The sequence below is a fragment of the Vigna umbellata genome, chromosome 3, assembly GCF_029865625.1.
Source record: "Vigna umbellata cultivar VRB3 chromosome 3, Vumbellata_1.0, whole genome shotgun sequence".
NCBI lineage: Eukaryota > Viridiplantae > Streptophyta > Magnoliopsida > Fabales > Fabaceae > Vigna > Vigna umbellata.
The window spans coordinates 23,997,548-24,016,922 of record NC_142167.1 but is presented as its reverse complement, the minus strand read 5'-3'; the positions used below and the strand labels follow the sequence as shown (position 1 = coordinate 24,016,922).

The following is a 19,375-nucleotide window of genomic DNA, read 5'->3' as shown; positions in this document are numbered from 1 at the left end:
TCCTTTATAATGTTTTAGGATATGAATGAATAATGAAACCTCCTGTTGGCAGCAGCTCCAGAGTTATCTTCACGTCATCGGAATAAACGTTTACAGGTTATCTAATAATAATGTTTTCACTTTACAATTTTATCTAATAATATCGTTTACATTTACAAATCATTATAAAAAAAACTTTCATTTTACAAATTATTCTTAACTGATCATAAACACTATTTGACTAAAAATTTCTCATTTATTTTTTTATATTATTATTCTTAATAATCATTTTGACACCTTATTCTCACGTTTCAATTCTTTTTGCTTGTTGGTCTTCAACCCTCTCCCAAATCTCCTCATTTTGTCTTATTTATTCTATCATGACCAATTGACATCTTATTAACCACCACATTCATAAACTAATTTTATTTTATCAATAAACTCATTTTTTTCCTTATAACTATATATAACTTAAACATAAATTAGAAACAACTGAATAAATTAATAAACGTTTTTCTACAAATTAGTTTATAAAAAGATAGCTTCAATTTATAGAAAAGCTGTTTTTTTCTCTCTGAAAGGACTAAAACTAACAAAAACATTAGAAACCAAAAACGTTAAACAAAATAGAGGTTAAAAGCCATTTTTCTTAAAAGTTTAGAAAATAAATATATTTAACGTTAAATTGTTTAAAAAAAATCAAGAGTTTTGAATTAGTTAAGTGAAAATTTATATTTGAAAATAATCGAATTCATTGACTCTTCTTTTATCGAATATAACTTTGATTCAATTCAAATTAAATTAAAGTTTGAATTAGTAAATATAGACTGGGATAGATTCCTTAAACCCTTTCAATCAAATTTAGGATTCAGTAATTTTTTTAGGATAAGTATCGCAATTTTCTTCAACTTTTAACTAATTTTTTTTATATTTTTATTTTGAAAATTTGAAGCTGGAAATTCAACACATAAAAATTTAAAAAAATATCCGTTTCCACTAAATTTACACTAAACTCAATTATTCATCAAAATACACCATCAATCAATAAATTGTATTCCCAACCGATAATTGTGATAATCTTTCCCAAATCTATTCTGTTTGTCAATATTTTAATTATAAGCGGAACCTAAAATCAATAATAATGACCTATTAGAAAAGTAAAAGCCAAGAAAAAGGCTAAATAAACATGAAATCAACTTGATAAAAGTTCAAAAAAGAAAAGACTACTCCCAAAAAAAAATTAACACCACCTTAGAAAAAAAAACTTAAAAAAAGGCAATAGAAGTAAGGGTTTCTATTAATTATTTATTTTTAAATTACACTTGAGCTCAATATATTAATGATAAACTATCACTAATTATTAACACTGATATTACCTGTTGAGTTATATGAAGAGAAATATGGGATATTTATCAATTTATTGTTGAGCTACATAAAATAATTTAATAAAACATTTCGATCTAAAACCCAAAAATAATAAGTTCTTGAGTTTTTTCACATTTATTTTATTTTATTTACTATTGTTATACAGTATCATATTCTAACTGACACTATGAATATCAAAAAAGGAAAGAAGACGATATGGAAAAAGAATGCTAGAACACATCAATAACACTCGTGTTCTTCTCTACTAGTCAATTTTCTAAGTATAATTTTTATGTTTTGGTCCACTTGTAGATATAAAGTTTTGAAACTTGAATCAAATAAAGTTTGTTGGATTATCACTCTAAATTATGATTATTTATATAAACTTATATATTGATTTTTATTCTCGATAGTTTACCCTTCTTCTTGTATTATCATGCTATTTTATGTTATTTATACTTTCTATAGTATTGCGGGTTTAGGAAATATATTATAGATAATTGTGTCATGTTTACACTTGTATGTTTCATTTTGAGATAGTTGTGTTTTATGAACTCCTTATTACATTTATTTTTTAAATATCTTAGAATGATTAATTAATTATTTTAATTATATATACTAACTTACAATTATAAATTAGATATTTGTAGTTGCAGAATCTTATAATTAACATTTACGTATTATTCATAAAATTATAATATATCATATAAATATTTTATATTTCTATATTATGCTTAATTATGTTTACATTAACGAAGTTAAATAAAATGTAAGTTTTGATTAAATTAATTTTTCCCATTTATCTGGATCAATAAATAGATAACTGAATATAATCAATCCCTATCTAAATAGTCAAAACTAAAAAAATAGCCCTTGATTTTTTTTAAAGCAGCTATGATCATTAAATAGTGTAATCTTTACTATGTACAGTTGCATGATCTAAAATTAAACATTTCCACATTGTTAAAAAAAAATTACCTAATATATCCTCATAAAAACTCTCTGAAGATATTTATTATATATTTGTTTTAGAAGTACAAAAGTTACCTTTTGAGTATTTTACTCCTATAAATAATTGTCAAATAATAATAACGGCCACGTAACTTTTTAATTTTAGAAGAAGTAAATACATGTTAACAAAGCTTTCAGCTAAAACGCATGCACATATATCATATTGATCTAAAATTCTATAAGATAAAATAAAATTAAAAAGCAATAATCGAACAATACCAAGTTGTTGATATTTGTGTTTATTTTAAAAATAATATATGACCGTAACTTTGATGTATATACAAGATGTATCATGTTTTTAAACTAATTAATACCATTGTAGTAATATAAAGTTAAAGATAATAATTTTGAGAATAAATCATTCAATTAAAATTGATTAAATAAAGTAATAATTGATATAAATCATGTTGCATGTACATATAATGGAATATTCTTTACAAAACGTGTAACCAAAGTATATATTTTGTTGACGGAAATAAATAATTTTTCTTGAAGGGTAGTTTCAAGTATGTTTGGTTGTTAGAATTTCCTAAGCTAACAGAACTTTTGACTTTCCCTACAGAGTGGGTCATGCACCAATTATCTAAGATCCATTGCTCCCATAGACAAAAGTGTTGTAGCTATTGTAAAGCAAATAAAAAATATTATTACATTGAAGGTGGTTGCCACATTCCTAACCTTTGATGGCAACAAATTACAATTGAGGTTTCCTTTTAGGCTCTTCTGCTCACCATTCCCTTTCAAATCTCTATTTTGCACCTACAAATTAAGGTTCAGTGTTTGTGCCACTTTTTCCATGCATCTACCCTACAAACAACATTGTCACAATCTGTTGCTGAATTTTATGAAAAAATGTAAAATAGAAGTTATGTTAGAAAGTTAAAATGCATAGTAGACGAGGTGTAGACAGGTATGGATGGTTAAAAAGTAAATTTCAAGTCTAACTCAATTTTACATAATCGATTTGTAAGGTAAGATTTGCATTTATTTATATATTATAAATATGTCTTATCTCTAATCAATGTAAGATTTATAATGTATATAATAATAAGAAAGTAGTGAAAGTTTGCATGAAAATGGGATATATGAGAAGAACTAGAAGTAAAAATTGGGATATGGAAGATGCCTAAAAATTGTAGACGAAGTGTAGAAAAGTAGATATGATTAAAAAGTAGATTTTAAACGTAATTCAACCTCATAAAATCAACTTGTAAAATAAGATTTATATTTATTTATATATTATAAATATGTATTATTTTTAATCGATGTAAGAGTTTTAACCGAGAAGAAGTGGAAGTAAAAATTGCGAAATGGAAGATGACTAAACGTAAGTGAGCAATGAATGCAACCGTGGAAAGCACATTGATGAAGTTTGGTTGTGGTTGCGTCAAAGCTTTCTCTCACACACACACAGCTTTCAACATCATGCATGTTGGGGCATAACAGAGCATGGAGAGGAATAGCCTCTCTCCCATCAATTCAACCCGTAATCGATTTTATTCCCTATTTTTCAACATTTTAATCATCAACATTTTTCAATATCCATGCTATTTACAGTCAATGGATATTATGTGCTTCCTATAACATTATTATTGCCTTCTAATAATAATGTATTCTCGTTAATGGGCGGCATGCATGCACACCATCGCTTTCATCATTACCTTCCAATAACTTATTAACCATATCATCTCCAAACTCCGTTAACCTCAATTAAATTATTTCTTCATCCTTTTCCATTATTAATTATTTATTTTTCTTCTTTTAAATATTTTTCATTTTTTTATATATTAATGTTAGTGTCAGTTAGAACTTGATATTATATAAAAATAGTAAATTAAATAATATATATGTGAAAACATTCTGAACCTATTATTTTTGGGTTTTATTGTGTCGGAAAGGTAGTATAAATTTCTTTATGTAATTAAATAGTCAATCAATAAATATCTCTCCATATTTCCCCCTTCATATTATTCAACAAGTAATATTAGTGTTGATGATTAGTGATAATTTATAATTAAACAAGTAACATATTGACCAGCGGAATTGGATTTGGGAAAAATTATCACAATTGATATCCTTTGAGAATACAATTTAGTGATGGTTTACTTTGAGGAACCATTGAGTTTAATATGAATGATTGGATTTCAGACATTTAACTGAGTTTGATTGAAAGGGTTTAAACAAGAATTTTTATCCACGTCTATCTTTACTAGTTAAAACTTTAATTTAATTTGTATTATTCAAAGTTATAGTGGATAAAGGAATAACTAAGGAATTCATTTATTTTCAAATATAGATTTTCATCTAACTAATTCAAAACTCTGAAACTTTGACTGTGGAATTGTCTTTCAATGCGTCAGGTGAATAGATAAGCTTTTTGTTCTAATATATACTGAAGAAAATATGAAGTATCGGTCGTTGTAGTATAGTGGTGTGTATTCCCGCCTGTCACGCGGGTGACCCGGGTTCGATCCCCGGCAACGGCGACTAACATTTTATCTCTAAAATATATATAGATTCCCATAATTATATTAAAAACTGAAGAAATTGTAATAACTTGGTCGTTGTAGTATAGTGGTAAGTATTCCCGCCTGTCACGCGGGTGACCCGGGTTCGATCCCCGGCAACGGCGAGGGTTTTTTTTAAACCATTTCTGCTTGCCTGGTGGTTTAATGGGTAAGATCCCAGAAGACGTCTGGTCTTTTATTTTTAACCTATTAAAATGAAAAACTGATTTAGTAGCTCAAATTCAATTTTGAAATTCCCCAAGTTTTGGAATTATTTATTCTCAAAATTATGATATTTAACTTTGACCATATTGACTGAAAGTTTATTAATTTAAAAGTATTTAATACAACTTCCGTATACATCAAAGTTACGGTAATATATTATTTTGAAAATATATACAAATATCAACAATTAGCTATTGTTTGATTATTGTTTTCTGCTTTTATTTTTTATAGAATTTTAGACCAATATGAAATATGTTCATGCATTTTACAAAATAGGTTTGTTAACATACATTGACTTCTTTTTCTGAAAAAATAATAATATATCTATATCTTTACAATACAAAGAGAGTGTATACGAGGGCATATTAGGTAAAATCTTTTTTTTTAACAATGTAAAGAATTTAAATTTAGATCATGCAATTATATATAAATAGTCAGGATTAAATATCGATCCCCACAACATGTGTTTGGATGATGCGTTCATTTTCTTCATTGCTTTTTAGTTTTGGAGTTTTGCGGGAAAAGGTTAAGCCATCTTCATCAGGAACACCGTGCCTCTAACTTTCACTCTCAATCTTTCCCACTACCAACGTTATTTATTAATAATATTATTATTATATATAGTTCAATTTTAATTAAAATATTCTCCACAATTTCAACATCGTTCAAAACTCGAATTAAGGTAATCTATATTTATAAATACTTTTCTGTCTTAATTTACCCAGACTTTTTTTAACAAAGCGTATAATTCAGAGAAATCACTAAAATGTAATTTTACTTGTGAAAAGACATAACAACTAATGCAGAAAAAAAAATCCATTCAACTTGCTCCTAAAATGTATTCGAATTTCAGTTGAAAATATATTCAGTTATTACTTAATTGAAACATGAGTTAGTATTAATGTAAAAAAATGTTAATTATTTATTTTTAAATCATTCCATATTAATTTGAATTATTAAATATTTAAAAGTATTTAATATTTATTCTTTGATGATTAATAATAGTATTTTAGTTTTTTAAGTAACAAAAAGTATCCTATTTAAGCTAAAACAACTAAATTTTAAATTAATTTATATAAACAAAATATTTAAAAAATGAAATCAACAGAATTTAAATTTCCTTAAAATTTTATGATTACTGACCTGAAAATTTAATTTGATATTTGTGAATATGATTAGCTAGCACTTCCACGTTAACACGTCAAATAAGTTGTTTGTGTAATAAGCCCGTAACATAAAAAAAAAGTGTAATGTGATGTGTTTTTGTGCTAATTATTTCCAAGTCCGCCTTTTTGACCATACAATCTTTCGCGATGATTACGGAAAGAGTTGAAATCATATTCTTCCATCTCAATATGACAAAACCCACTTTTTTCAAAAAAATCTCACTTTTTCCATATCTATTAACTGTTTTTCATAATGAGTTAAAACCCAACTATTATTAGTACATAGATAACGAGAGAGAACAATTGTAAAATTAGTAAATTAACTTTTTTTTATTAATTAGTTTCAAAATATATTTAAAGTAAAGGAAATCCTACTTTATCTTTTATATATCTAAATGGTGCTGTACTCACTTGGTATTAAGTTCATACAGATAGTTTTACTGAAGTTCGAACAAGCATATTAAGATTACATTGTTTTTTAATTATTATTTAGAGATAAAAGTGTTTGTAATTGAGAGTTTAGAAAGGTGAAATACTCACGACTCGAGTTAAATTTCATAGAATAAATAAATCCTTAAAAAGAAGTGAACAATTTTGAGTGTGATTAAACTTCACATTAAAGATTAGTTTTATAATCAGTCCAAAAACTAGAGTTTACAAAATACTTCAAAATTTCATCAAGCAATAAAACATCCTTATTGTGATGCTTAAAATCAACTTACTGTTGTAGCAAAAAAATATAGTAACTAAAGTGTTTCCAAGTTTGAGACTCAGCTAACCATCTTATTTTTCATACATTTTATTTTATTTTATTTTATTACCTTTAGTGATTTTTCTCCTCATTTATTTCTTCTCTAACAAATGGAGGCTTAGAAATGTGGCAACAGTGATGTTGAATAGAAGACAGTAAATTAAAAAGATACACTAATTTGAAGTTTCCAAGTGATGCTCTAGTAAACATTATTACTTTAAAGCATACTTATTTGTTAACAAAAAAAATTATTTTATGAATAAATTTATTTATTTTTATTATTATTATTGTGTCATTCATATTATAAAAATACAATTTATAAAATCATATATATCTGTGACTATCAATTCACACAAAAAACTATTAAAATTTATTAAAACATTAATTATTTTGCAAGACTTCAATGTCTAATACATTTAACTACTCATTATATTCTAACAGTTAATACATTCAACATTAAATATTAATATTATTTCATCTTATATAAATATTTTTTTTAAAAAAAAAATCTTATACTCCTAATTTAAAAAATATAGTAACAATTAAAAAATGTTAACACACTACTAATATATTTAACATGATCTTATATTTAATTTTCTTTTCTTTTTTAATATTAATTTTTAAGTGAAATTAAAAAATTTAAAAATGAGAGGAAAACTAAAGTTGTGCACTCCCTTACAACATTTTAAGTGAAATTATGCATCTCTTAACAACATTAGATTTAAATTGAATTCTATCTTACCTCTACACTTTTTTCTGTGAACCAGAAACTGAAGATACACAACTTTTTTAAATAAAATCATTATCCCTGATCGACTTGTTTTTTTAATTCTTTCGAAATTTGCCTAGTGGCAAATTTGTGTACTAAAAAATCTCATAACATCATATCAAGGGATACTTATCTTTATTTTCTTTCTTTACCACTGTTATTAGAACAAGAATATCTTCCTTAGTTTTGTCTGGAGTTCAATGAATAAATGATGAGTGATATGGGAAGATATTTACTTATGCATGCAAAGAAATTTCATGAATGGGTAGGACAGCGACCATTGACAACATTGTTCAAAAATGACATTCCCCAATCAAAAACGGTTCTTCTCTCTTTTCTGTCTTTGTTTCTCTCTCTCATCGTTTATTAGGTTTCCCACGCTAGGAATCCCACGTTCATGGGAGTGAGAAATTAAAGTCCTGAAATTCCATTAAGCTGTTTGGTGGGACACTGAAACCCACACTCACCATGCAAGCTAGCTAAGCCAGGTCTACACCAAGTTGATCTTTGGCTTAATTCTGATGTGAAGATGGTATTGGAATCTTTGAAGACTGAAGAAAGTTTGCTCCAAAAATCTTCAAAGCTGACAAACAAGATTCCTAGTTGATTTTCCACGACGATAACATCCATGGTGGGGTGACCAATCGTCTTTCACACATTCAAAATTCCACTTCATCATCATCATGCATTCTAATAATATGCATACTCATATATGCTGTATGCTTTTCACACCAGATACCACCTAAGCCTAATCTTCTCATTGCAACCATGCAAATTTCATCTTATCAACATGCTGGATCATGGCATGCACATAAACACTCATGAGATTATTGTCTCAATTTTATAAATCTCTACCGTATTAATTAGTTACACAGATTTTTTTATTTTGGTTCCAACCGGGATTATTACAAGTCAATATTAAAAACTAAGTTTTTTTTGTTAAGTTGTAATTAGATTGTACATAATTTAACTGACTTATTTTCTATAAAAACTTCTTTTTAAGTTATACATAAATTAATAAGTGATAAAAATATTTTCTTCTAAAAGTATTTTTAGAAATTTTTCCTTAAACACAAGTGATTTCGCCAACATATGTAACATCAATAACTAGAAAAAGTGTATTAATTTTTATGTGTGTGTATAAAATCACACAATTTCATGTCTAAATTCTTTCTTGTCTCTGATTTGTGAATGATTCTACACAATTTTAATTTGGAAAACTATATATACAATTTATAGAATTAGTCACAGAATTTGAAATTGGGTGTCATGGAGTTATATTTGCAGTAGAGAGACCAAATCCCGTGTAAAGTAAACTATGAGATTGTTATTTGAAATGAAAATTATCATATCTCTTTATATTTTCCTTCTTAGTTATTGTGGTTTCTCTTTAATTAAAAACACATAACATCTAGTCAAACAAAAATAGAGGAAATATACTATGAATTGACTGTGAAATGAAATTATTCTTGTTATTTTATTAGAACTAAGTTAGTTGACTTTTACAACAATTATTTTAAAATTTATACAAACAATAGTTACCACGTAAATTTTATTTCACACTAATAATTCCTAATCAATAACCTCATGTTTATTTGAAGTGATTATGGTATCTTCAATTTTTTTAGTGGATAAAAAAATGATATATATATATATATATATATATATATATATATATATATATATATATATATTAAAACTACATAATAAATTATTTGAAATTTAATTCTAATGATAGTTAAATTTTATAATTAAAAAAGAAATTGATAGTTATTTTATTTTTGTAAAGATTAAACATAAAATATATAATGGAGAATAAAGGTCACTTTAGGTTACTTAACAATTAAAAATTAACAAGATTCTAAACAATAATTCACATTATTTATAAAGCGAAACTTATAGGTACAAGCATTTATACTTAATAGTTTATTAAATAAACAAAGAGTACTATTAAAATTAAAAGACAAGATAGAATTTACATTTACATTATATTAAAAATGAATTCAGCCCTGGTTTTTCTTTTCATTGTAAAACTTTGAACTGTTATGAGTTCAAAAACACCTCGTAATAGTCCTATGCAATAATTGAATGAATTCCATCAAACTCAACCATACTTTAAACTAGAAAGATATCAAATAGCTGTCTAAATCTATATAATCAAAAATCAGAAAGGGATATGAAATCCTCATCGCATATAGATGTCCTTATACTGATTTAATCTCCAATGGCACTTAACTTTTTAATCCAATTTTCAACCATAAATGAATAATTGCCTGGAAGCATTATTTTTTCTTTATCCTATTCAGAATATTCTCAAATTTTTTCGTGCGATTCCACATTCTTAAAGTTTCACTTTAGACCGATGATTTTCTTTTTTATCGGCAATCTTTGGTCAAAAATGGGGCACACATTTTCAATAATTGAAGAGCCCATCATCTTAAACTGGTACTGACTTAGCATAAAATTACACTATCACTTCAACGAAAGGGGACCAAGATTTTTAAAAACTTTTTCATTTATCAACTCCCATTAAGGAAATCATAGTGTTCCATACACCACACCATGCATCTTTCCTTTTGATAAAAATCAATATGGGGGCATAAATCAATTATCTGAAATAATCATAATAGGCTGTGGCTTACCTAATAAATTTTTCGCTCACAATAGATAAATTACCTCGCTAAAATATAGAATATCTAATATAGCATCTCTAATGCATACTAAATTTAAGACTTCAGTTTTACAAAAAGTAGAACTCGCGGGAGAGAGAAATTATACACTAACCAGGCAGCATATAATTATTTTTTCGGTTACTAAAATTCGTTTTTGAAGGTATACAGAACTGCTCTTTTGACAATTTATCGATAAAAAAATACATTAGCTAAGTATCCTTCACACTTCAGATACACTGTTTGCTTGTTGTTTGACCTCCAAAGTTTCTTTCTTCGATCACCCTATTTACCCTAAACATGTTGACTCTTCTCAGCTAAGAGAAAGATACTAAATTTCGTTTATGGAGTTAGAATAATAGGCTGTAAAGAACAAAACACTCATTCAGCATTTGTATCTTCAACAGATTTCTTGTACTCAGGCTTCAGCTCATAAGTTCCTTGATTGGCACCTCTTTTATTATAAACACACAGTTCGTTCAGAATCTCTTTCAAGAATTGCTGCAAAAGAAAAAGTAACAACCATTCAGGAGCTTTCAAATATTGCTGCAAAAGAAAAGAGGGGCGCAGTGTATCGGGACAGGCAGCAGAAAGTGTGTGCGTGCACGCGCTACAACGACAACAAAAAGTTAGGAACTCAAAAAAGATCAGAAAAGCATACGGCGGGTTGATCAGTCTCTTGGACAAGCTGTTTCAGGGCCCAGTTAGGCTGTCTTTCAAATAGCTTGAACATTATATCCTCCAGCTCTCCCCGATCTCTTCTTGTTCTCTTTGTATCAGATTGTTTAATTGGCTGTGTCTTTTTCTTGTCCTGTGAGAGTTTCATGAGCAATTAAAAAACCTCAGAATTATTCCAGCAATACACAAGTTTGAGGGACCAAACTTTCCAGTGAATTTTCATCGAGATTGCATGAATCTATGGTATAATTATCTAATATATATTGCTTAAGATTTATGACTGGCACTATATCAAAATGCTTTTAAAGCCAAGATACTTGGCTGTTCTAATTATTAACTAACGTAAAACTTCCACTCTGCCAGAAATTTCATGCAGGCAAAAAATGATAGATAGAGAGTCAATTAAAAGAACGTCACTAACATGTCCAAGAGATTGTATTTTGTGCACATTATGTACCTTGGAATTGGATGAAACTAGACCAATCATTCCGGGCATTGGCCTCATTAGAACTCCTCGATCATTATCAATAACCTTCCAATTGAGTCGAGGGAACCAGAGAAAGAGAATTAATTATTTAATCAGACAGAACGCAAGAAATGTTATAGGATAATTAAATAATATATACACCTGAACAAAATACCTGTATTTGTCGATTTTTAATCATAGATCTGTTTGTCCTCTCACGGCACAATTTACCATATTCTTCAATGTTTTCTCCGTGGGGCTTCATATCAAACTTATGTTCTACTTTCCCTTCCATTGCAACCTTGCCACCTAAAGTAAAATATAAAACCTGTTACTTAACACAAGGAAGCTAAGTTCATTGTGACAACCAGGGAGAAAATACTCTGTATATAGAAGTATTTTTTCATCCATTTTAAATTATTAAATTATACTATCACAATTCACAGTTACCACTTGCCATGTCATAATAAAGCAAATTATTTATTATAGTCAATCTGGTGGGTTTCTTAATTCCATTTATAATAGTCATCATCCCCGTATGTGAAGAGATTTTCACCCCCTTTCGGTCCCCAACTGGTGGGTTTGTTTACAACAGGGGCTACCCAAATTCATATTTGCTCCTATCCATTAAATTTGAGCCTTGAAAGTGGCTTAATTTCTTAATTCCACTTATAGTAGTCAATCTGGGTCAGTGGATGCATATCCCTCTCTATTAAATCTAAGTCATTTTACTAGGCAGAGAGCACTGACATAATTTCTTAATTTAATCGTAGCAATCGATCTTGATCAACAGCCAACTCCAATTCAGCCGCTAAGATGATATAACAGACCAATTCAGCCGCTACACTAAATAACAAATACTGAACAAACTAACATATTTATAAGATGCTAAACAATCAAGAAGTATCGTAAACTTAAGACATATTCAACATTAATACTTATAAGTCATATCTCAAAGACAAAATGATCATAGCTTGAAATCGCATAAATCCTCAATTACGCCACACAAAATGGTTATATTATAAAGATGTCCGGAACATGTCATAGATAATTGCAACAGTCAACGAAGGATCTGTTACCTCAGTCCAGTACTTGAATTGCAAAAAAGCGGTTGCCAATGTAAAGAGACAATGATGTCACTTTTACTTGTGCTTTTGTACAATCAGCAATTGCAATCACACTCACACTCAATGATTCAATTTCGTAAGATCAAGGTAGGACTGCCAAGCCAGATAATAGAAGTGGAGTAATTGCCTATCTTTAACATTCTATAGTTTTGCCATTTAAGCAGCACTATTTGGCACTATTGTTTTGACTATGATTATAATCTCCTTAGATAATGAAAATGACATGTTTCCCTTTTAAACTACAGTAACTATTTAAATTTCCTCTAAACATTTGCTATGTTAATCTATGCTTACCCTAAATGCTATCTAGACTCTAAAGAAAACCCACATGAAACAAGATATACTCCCTAGTTTATATTAAACCCTTTCGACACCAAATATCAAATTAATTGTAAATTTTTAACAAAATGATAACAAAAAAGTACTATAAGCCAGCATCCTGCAGTGGTAGAGCTGGAACTGAACTTTCAAGTGGACCAGGTACAAAGCTATAACAATTTGTATTGTGAGAATGCTTAAAGAAATACCTTAGTAAGAGAAGTGAATTTATTATAAGTTTCCAACCAAATCCCAGATTTGATGAAAGTGAAGTAAGAAACAAAAAAGGAGTAAAAAAATGAACTTATAAATGGTAATTGAATCAGGACTCAAATAATGAATCAGAGGGATAATAATTGAACGGTAGATTGAAGATTAATAATAAAGCATCCCCTCGCATTCACAAACTAAGAAAACAAAATTAAAGCACATATTCATGATCAGTAACTAAAAAGATAAATCTAGGAGCATGACTTCTGTTAAAATATGTTATAATAGAATAATATTAATGTTCAAAATAAATACTATTAAAATTACTACACATAATAGAATTTATAATACATACTCCGATATTAAATATTTGTATTTGAAAAACAATAAATTTTACTATGTTTTACATAGATTTTATGATAAAAGAAAGATGCGAAACTAACAGTTGTTGAAATAAAAAACTATCATCTCAATTAAATATGTTTTTATTTTACACTAGACGTTCAACAATATTTAAATATCTAGTGCAAAGATATAACAGTTAAAACTTATGGTCCAAAGTTGAAACACATCATATCTTGCAATTAAAACACAAAAGTTGTTAAAGTAAAAATAAATAGAATAAACTGTCATATAGGATTAGGCTTGTGAAAACGGTCATCTCTCTTCCCTATTATCACACTAGATGCAAGTGCAGCCATGAGTAGAACAGAACTTATAACTGTGATGCAGTCAATTTATCCACTCTGGCTGCCCTTTTCAGTTAAAAAAAGCACTGCTCAAGCCAGGCGTGATGGGCCTTGGAGGAGTGGCAAGGGGCCGCAACTACACTTAAGACCTCGTAGAACCTGTGCAAGAATCGTATTATTCTACTCCAAGTTGCAATATTTGCTATTCATGTCTGATTTATGGTGTGATCCAAGCATCAAAACAATTTGCTCATCAAATTATATAGCTGGAACAGTATTGAATTGAACATGGTATCTTTTATCATATATATATATATATATATATATATATATATATATATATATATATATATATCAAGTTAGAGAATGAGAAACATTACAGGCTTCGAATGAACTCGTAAATAATTGGTACAAATTACAACTGTTATAAGAACAGTACTTACTATTGATGAATAAAAAACTACAACAGATATAAAACATAACTTGCCATTGATGAGTAAAAACTACAAATGGTATAAACCTGAGATTACGATTCTCACCTTGGCTAGTCTCAGAGAAAACACACATAGGAACAAAGTCCTTAAACATATTCAATGAATAAGTTTTTGGCATATTCACAGCTTCAGAGCCAGCCATCTCCATTGTAAACTGTCATGGTTAAGGAGCTATAAAATCAATATCTCACATGAAAACAAGCAACAAATATTCATCAGAAATTATTGCCTATACTGTCAAAAATCTAGAAGCAGAATCTTTATTCATCTTGCACAATCAATAATGTCATGTGGTGGAACTTATCATGAAGAAAAATTAAATGAATTTGCAAGTCATATTCCACATTTGGAATACCTCAAAAATGAATAGAATTCATTTTAATTAAATGGGGCACTCCATCCGTTACTTAGAATATTTAAAACAGGTAACTTAATAAGGGAAAAAATTGTCTCTTATCACTAAAATCAAAGTAAACCCACTTAAATTCGTAGATTTTTAAGTATACATCACAGTTACCCAATAGCAGCAGTCTTTGATGATACAGGTGCATGATATATTGCTGCATTAACCATATGGTATGCAAGGGGATACTTGGTTGGTACAGTAGGGCATGTTTTTGGTGAAACTCCTAGTTTACAAGCGGATAAAGGCCCGCTCCCCAAAATCAAGCAGAAATGCAAGAAAAATTATTTTCTGGTGAAATTGAGCAAATGTGCTTGGGATTGATCAAGCTCACAAGTTCTACATGTAGTTTGTGAGCCCATTAAGGCTACCATTTCAGAGAAAAACCTCAACCTTTTACGCTGTTTTGAATTACAAAAAAGACAAGTTTCTGGAGTGTTAAGGCTCATGCGAAATCTGTTTCAAAGGTGCTTGTCCGACGCACGATTCTCTCTGTTCTTGGTTTTCATCCATATGTCTGATCCAATTATCTCATCTTAGGATATTGGGTTTGGGGCCTAAGTCAAATCTACAGCTGAAACACAATATTTGTCACAATTGCTGATGTGGCCAGTTTACTAGAGGAGGCAATGTAATTTAGGGAGAGAGCGTGACAGGGCGAAGGCATGAGAAGTGGGCAGAGAGAGTCATCTCTTATTTAAGGAGCATTAGCTCTAGGATTACAGGGGTCATCTTCTGAAATAGTTTGTTTTTTCCCAATCAATAATATTGTTGCGTTTCTATTGATTGCTCCTATCATCTTGTCACGTCTATATGCAGGTGTCATTCCCTTATCTCCTTTCAACAGTACTCACATCCCCATCAGTGATGAAAAGAAACAAAATAGGTTCCCACCAACCTGATGTCAAAGCTCTACCCATTAGCAGTCTCAAATGCTCACTCCACCACCATGCATGGTCTAGCCAAGCTCCATACATCATTTTCCAGGAATTCGCAGGCAATGAACCACAAAGTGGAACAACCAAACCAATTCACACTACTCTAAGGAGAAACCAACTACCGTGGAAACATTCAATGAAAAAACATCCGCAATCAGAATTGCGGCCATAACACCATTAATGAGCTCTTCACGACCACAATTCAAGGTTTTCCATCATATAGGATCACATAATAAACAAAACCCCCCAACCAAAATTCAAAACCTTGGTATCATAGATAGAACTCGTATCTAAAGGATTCAAGAAACCAATCGATTCCTATCTGATGACCTTCACAGCAAGTCAATTCCATGACTCCACAGTGTCTAGCACACCTCGCAGTCATTTATTGGTCAACCACGACGTAGTAGAAAAGTTAAAGTAGTTGCTATTCATTGCATTTTTCCGAAATTGCGAACCACATAAGATTTTGACAATCTAAACGAAAGGCACGGTATCCAACTTAGAGTCAATATCAATTTAAAGAGCATCGAATATGTGTGAATCTGTCCGGTAACAGGAGCAGAATTGGATAAAAGTAAGGGCGTAAAAAAAGAATAAGAAGGAGAACCTGAACTGCAGAGGGATCTTCTTCAGGGTGGAGAGGATCGAGGGAGAGGACGACCTTAGCGAGGGGTTGAGAAGGAGGATGAGTCTGCCATGACTTAGCCACCACCAAAGGGCATTTCATCAACCACACAGATCTCTCCGCCTTCAAAGTCTCCAAATTGGAGCTGCTACTCCCACTGTAACCATTCTCTTCATCCATCTCTCTCTCTCTCTCTCTTTCTTTCTCTCTCACTGTGCTTCCTCCAGGTACCAACGGAAACCACGCTCGTGTCTGGAAACCGACACCGCCCCAAGTCAATTATATTTGACCTCGAGCTCAACCCCTCGTATTGAAACTTTAGCATTTACATAGCCTCTTCTTGGGCCAAATACAATACTATAGATTTACTGGGCTTATTCTGCTTATATGTAAAGCTATTGGGCTGAATGTTAGCATAGCCTGTTCTTGGGCCAAAAATAAAGTCATTCCAATCTGGGCTATTGCTTCCTGCACCCTGTCGTATTTCTTCCAACATCCTATTACTTCTCAAATTTATTTTCCGGAACACTATAAACATCTCCATAATTTTTTTCCCGGGAAGCAATCACCCTCTCCTGTTATGGAAAAAGTTTTCCGGAAGCTTTTGTATGGTGAGAGAGAAATTTGATAGGGGTGTGGGAAGCAACAGCCTCCAATCTAACGTATTCGCCCATAAACATCAAAGGTGAGTTGTTTAGTTAGCAGTTTCTTTGCGCAGTTCCATATTTTCTTCCTGTACCTCCATGTAATAAAAAATTTCAATTTTACTTTTTTTTATTTTTAGTTTCAAAATGCATAATTCTTAAACATGCATAGTACACCCTCCAAAATATAAAAAATTATAGTCCAAATTATACGTTTTGGAATACAAAAATTGTATTTTAAAATATACAATCCAAAATATAATTTTTGTATTCCAAATTGTGAATTACGAAATACAAAATAAAAAGATGCATTATGAATTAGATAATTTGAATGTATTTTTAAGAATAGTGTGAATGGTGGAAAGAGAGTGCTGCTGATAGTGAAACGAAGGTAACAAACAAATCGGGGAGAGCCAGTGAAAGAAAAAAAAGGGATGTGAGCGGAGGTGGAGGAAGAGGTGTCGTCATTCAAGGTGAAGGAAGAAGAAGGGGTACCGATAGAGATAGAGGACGAAGGACTAAAATGGAGTTCGAGGTGAGTAAAAAGGATACCGTTAGAGGTTGAGGAGGGAATAAACAGATGTTTTTAATATATATGAATATATTTATAATAAAGATACAGTTTATATATATATATATATATATATATATATATATATATATATATATATATATATATATATAATTAGTAATAAATCATTTGTATCTGAATGTAATATTACTTTAACTATTGATCATTTAAAAAATACATTAAAACCATGAGAGACAGTTGTTTTATTCTTATTAAATATTAGTCTGAGAGACGTCACAATTAATATTTAATGATGTTTCTTGTCTCAAAGTTTTGGGATAAAATACGGAGACATTTTGAGGAAAAAAAAACCATTTATAAAAAAAACTTTTATTATGAAATATTTGTAAAATAAATAAAAAAATTGTGTTATAAATTATACATCAACTGAAAACAAGACAAAAGCAAAGTCATTAAAGAGTTATGTAACTTTAATAAAAATAAATAAATATCACTTAAGTCGTCATAGAATTAAGCAACTTCTATTAAAAATTTTATTAAATCGAAATCGTTCTAACATTGAATCGAAATCGTTCTATTAAATATTAGTTACTTTGAAATCGTGTTTGACATTGACAATTTCAATCTAAAATAAATTTATACTGAAATTATGTCATGGCTCGATGACTGTCTAAAAATAAATGAATTGAAATTGTACTTTGAATTAGCTACTTCAATGTTAATAAAGATAAAATTGTTTTGATTTCTTTTTTAAATCGTTTCAAAAAATTTTAATCTTTTCTACTTATTATGCCTTAAATATTTTTTTCTTTGTTATTTAGGTATGACTTCCCTTTTTTCTTACTTAAAACCTCACATTTTTTACTTCTTTATTTTTATAATTGTTTGCTTTTCTTATATTTATGTATAATTTTTTTTTTCATTTTTATTTATTTTAAGAATTTGATTAACCTTTTACAATCTTCTAAATTTGTATATAATTATATATTTTTTATATTGATGTATTTATTTTAATAAAATAATTTTTGTATAATATTTTATATGTTAAATTATTATTTTAATAACTTCATTAATAATTTTTTAAAAGCTTTTATTAAGGAATACATATATAACTTTGAAAAATAAGGGTACAATAAAACAAAAAGAGAAAAAATAAATAAAAAGATGTAAGATTTTCAAAAGTAAGAAAATAAAAAAATCAAAGTCATTATATAAAATTACAACTTCATATTTATTTATTTTTATTAATAATAAAGTTGTCAAGTATTATTTCACTTCAAGTCATGACATTACTTCAATGCAAATTCACTTTAAATTGAAGTCTAAAACCAAAGACGACTGTAGTGTAACTAATATTTAAGCAGTCGCTAATTCCTCGAATGACTTCAATTTAATAATTTTTTTTAATAAAAGTTGTTTAACTTTATAACGATTTTAGTGAGATATTTTTGCATTAAAGTCGTATAGTCCTTTGTTTAAGCTTAATTACATCTGATTAGTTAAATTTAGTATTCACAAAAATCTTTAACCCGTGCCACTTCAACATTGTTAAACAAATTTTGTTATTTTTCCACGACTTTGTAAAGTAAAAAAATTATACATTTATTTAACAACTTATTCAAAACAAATCCTCAACCTTTTCGATAATTATTTTTAAACCAGACATAAATCCATAATTTTGAAACTAAATTAACCAAAATTCTTAAAAAAAACGACATTCATCTTCAGTTTCGTCTTATTTATGTTGAAAATATCCGGCCAAGACGATAAGTGGGCCTGGAACTATGGGCTAAGAAGAAGCTTTTT

General features: G+C 29.0%; 1 protein-coding gene and 2 non-coding genes across 3 annotated transcripts; 2 read left to right on the top strand and 1 right to left on the bottom strand.

Annotated features, from left to right (window-relative positions):
- The first annotated feature begins 4,769 nt into the window (after window positions 1-4,769).
- On the top strand, window positions 4,770-4,841 carry TRNAD-GUC (transfer RNA aspartic acid (anticodon GUC)). Its single transcript has one exon. It is a non-coding gene; the product is annotated as a tRNA-Asp (tRNA).
- A 74-nt stretch (window positions 4,842-4,915) lies between these two features.
- TRNAD-GUC (transfer RNA aspartic acid (anticodon GUC)) lies at window positions 4,916-4,987 on the top strand. The gene has a single exon. It is a non-coding gene; the product is annotated as a tRNA-Asp (tRNA).
- Window positions 4,988-10,537: 5,550 nt separating this feature from the next.
- LOC124829610 (transcription initiation factor IIF subunit beta) lies at window positions 10,538-16,687 on the bottom strand. Its single transcript, XM_047303153.2, has 6 exons — window positions 16,376-16,687; window positions 14,470-14,578; window positions 11,762-11,895; window positions 11,578-11,652; window positions 11,104-11,253; window positions 10,538-10,943 (listed from the first exon to the last, which is right to left on the bottom strand). The coding sequence occupies exons 1-6, from the start codon at window positions 16,571-16,573 to the stop codon at window positions 10,824-10,826; spliced, it is 786 nt and encodes a 261-aa protein (XP_047159109.1). The 5' UTR covers window positions 16,574-16,687; the 3' UTR covers window positions 10,538-10,823.
- Between the last annotated feature and the right edge of the window lie 2,688 nt (window positions 16,688-19,375).